The sequence below is a fragment of the Alnus glutinosa genome, chromosome 5 (assembly GCF_958979055.1).
Source record: "Alnus glutinosa chromosome 5, dhAlnGlut1.1, whole genome shotgun sequence".
Classification (NCBI taxonomy): domain Eukaryota; kingdom Viridiplantae; phylum Streptophyta; class Magnoliopsida; order Fagales; family Betulaceae; genus Alnus; species Alnus glutinosa.
Genome location: NC_084890.1, coordinates 1,992,209 through 1,995,441, shown reverse-complemented (window position 1 = coordinate 1,995,441; position 3,233 = coordinate 1,992,209). Strand labels below are relative to the sequence as shown.

The 3,233-nt window shown below is 39.3% G+C and overlaps 1 protein-coding gene across 1 annotated transcript; it reads right to left on the bottom strand.

Annotated features, from left to right (window-relative positions):
* On the bottom strand, positions 1–1,160 carry LOC133868493 (uncharacterized). Its single transcript, XM_062305396.1, has one exon. The coding sequence runs from the start codon at positions 1,072–1,074 to the stop codon at positions 55–57; it is 1,020 nt and encodes a 339-aa protein (XP_062161380.1). The 5' UTR covers positions 1,075–1,160; the 3' UTR covers positions 1–54.
* Between the last annotated feature and the right edge of the window lie 2,073 nt (positions 1,161–3,233).

Below are 3,233 nucleotides of genomic sequence, written 5' to 3'. Positions count from 1 at the left end.
TAATCTCTCAAAAGAAATAATAAATAATGAGACGGTTAATTAATTACATTCATCTCAATACACCTTCTTCGTAAATAGACTCTTCAAGTTGAAAATATTACCACCATTTCCAACGCCATTATCAGTAATTTTACGACTATTGCTGTTTCCACCACCGCCACTGACATTAACGGCGCTATTCTCGTCGCTTCTACAACTCAAATGGTGCTTATACCCAATGCACATCGGCACATTCAAATTCAACACCCTCGCTTTCGGCGGGCCATCTACACCTTTAGCGACGGTTCTGCCACGGCGCGTGTCGGGCACGTCCTTTTTGGAGCCTTTCTCGACCCGAACCACAGGCTCGGAGCTCTTCAGCCCCGAGCCTCCTCCACGCCGGACCTGCCAAACCGGGCTGCTCCTACCCAAATGGACCCCGGGCCGGCCCGGACTGCTAGGCCACTTCCTCGACTTGGACTCGCCCGCCGAGTTGCTCCGCGAGCACGGCGCGCTGTTCACCTTCCGGGTACCCGGAGCCCCGGGGCCGGACTTGGGTCGGGTGTTGGCGTTCCCGGCGGATCTGCTCCGCGAAAATGGCCATATGTTGATGTTCAGCTCGGCCGAGCTCACTACGCTCCCACTCTTTCGCTCTTTCTCTACCTTCTTCTTCTCTTTCTCTTTGTCTTTCTCTTTGTCCTTCTCTTCTGAGCTTTTCGTACCATTACTACTACTGCTTTTCTTGAAAATGTCTCTCCAGCGCTTTGACCCAGTGAACGAGGCGATTGACTCGGTGATTGAAATGGATGCTGACTCGGGTGGTCCTGGTTCTGGGTCTGGGCTTTTGTTAGGGGGTTCTGGGTCTGGGTTTGCGTTGGGGGGTTCTGGGGAAGGGTCGGGTTGGGGGAGGAGGCGGAGAGGAAGGAGGACACCGTCGACGAAGAGCTCGTCGGCGGAGAGGAGATTGGGTTGTGGGAAGGACGGGTTTCGGATCATCCAGAACTCGAACTCGGGCGACGCGGAGCAGCTGCTTCGTCTCCCGCTGCTACTGGGTGAGAGGGTTTGGGCCTCTGGGCTTACTCTCTGGCTGTCCATAGAGAGAGAGAGAGAGAGACTGGAGGGGAGGTTTCTTGGGTTTGCAGGGAGTTCAGACTTCAGAGTCCAGTGCAATAAAGAAAGGAGAGTGACGAGTGAGTGATAAAAGATGGGTGTGTGAGAGAGAGAGAGAGAGAGAGGTGGGGCCTGGGGGATAAGCTGGGTCCATCGTGCGTGGAACAAGCAACAACGTCATGTAGTACAAACCAACGTGGGAAACCATAGTTTAATATTAATCTATTGGGATAACTCCTTCAGATATACCTATCAATTTTATTCCTCCATTATTTATTATCTTAATAATTATTATATTTTTTGAAAATGAGAAGTACTAATATGGTAAAATCTCAACCTAAAAGATTTCTGTTGTTAAAAGTTTGCATTAATTATAGTTTTAAGAATCAATTATTGGTATAATATTATTAAGTTTAAATTTATAGTTATAAAATATTATTGTTTTTTCTGCAATATATAATTAATATCAAAGTCAATTTGGTGTATGGCAAAATGAACAATGATGGTCCATTTCTTAATTGAAACCATCGATGATACTCATATTGGTTCGGTTAAAATGATACTTCAATTTATTAAGGGTGTGTTTGAGATTGCGATTTCATAGATAAAATGTGTAATTTTAAATCAAATCGTAAAAAATGAACCGTTTGAGAATTGCGTCTTTAAAAAATTGCGATTTAAAAACGTAGAAAACTGTTTTTTCAAATCACAAGCAATGCGGTGCTTTTTTGAAAATGTACTATTTTAAAAGGTTATTCTGCAATTTTGTCAAACGTTTAACTGTATTTTTAAAAATCATTTTTTTAAATCGCACATTTTAAAATCGTTATTTTTAAATCACATTTTTTGAAACTGCAAACCCAAACGGATCCTAATTCTATCATCACCTATTTTGAATATTCTTTAGGTCTTTAATTCTTCTGCAGGCGATATCTCTTATGCTAAAGACATAGTTTTTTTTTTTTTTTTTTTCCTAAATTAGGTTGAAAGATTTTTTTTTTGTTCTTTTTAATTTAATTTATTAAATTGATATATGTTTTTAAAGCATATAATTTTCATATGCATTATTTAATTATATTAAAAATACATGTGAGAATCATATGTTATGAGAGCAAATATCAATTTAATATATGAATTGAAAAAAATTATAGCCCATGAAGCTCGCCTATCGAAGGAACCGTTTGCCCAACAGCTCATTTGTTAGGCCGAAGACCCATCCTATTTTAGAAATAGGATGCACCTTTACCTCATCGGGTCGCACCACAACCGATTTCCTCTCGCACTAGGTCAGATAATGACTTTCGCACACTAGAAACTTCTTCCAATATTCGTGGCAAGAAATCGTTCGTGCCCTCAACAACATTTGAGTGAGAGACTCCAAACCCTATCAAGAAGACGCAGAAACGACAAGCTTGTATAAGAAAGAGGATAGCATTTCACCGAGCGCGCATTCATACACTATCATACTATGTCAATTTGCTTTCACTCATATCTTTACTGACTTTTGCCAAACCTCCGATAAACCTTTCCAACCATTTGTTCTCCTTTCGGCCTCTTTCGAATATTAACATCCTAAATCTTCTATCTACCCAAGTTGTACTAATGATGAATTAGAGTGGTAGTAGTTATAGAGCTGTCTGAATAATTAGAGCCATCTAACTCTTGAATCTTCGTTTGGGAATCATATTCCAATAAAAAGTCGTTGATTAATATGCATATAGGGACTGAGATGACACAAAAAAGCAATAATGTCATGTCATGGTGTCATGTGGGGGAATGCCAAGTTGCTCGCATTCATGGAGTTTCTTCATTAAATTGTAAAAATATTTCTGAGCGTTGACATCCACCGTCATGATTCCCTCTCTTAATTTGATGCACCAACTTTACCCCAAAGTCCAAATTATGTTGCCACCTAAATTTTTCTTCTATTATTACCAAAAAAAAAAAAAAAAAAAAAAAAGGTATTTCTAACCAATTCTATGATTATATTCTATGATTATGGAGAAAGGCTTTCTCCAATTCCTTGTATTAAATCCAAATATCTCATTAGAGTGCGTAATTTTTTTCATGTATTTTAAAAATGTATATATGTAATATACGTTAATTTTTTAAAATTTTAATAGACTAAATTAAAAATAAAACTA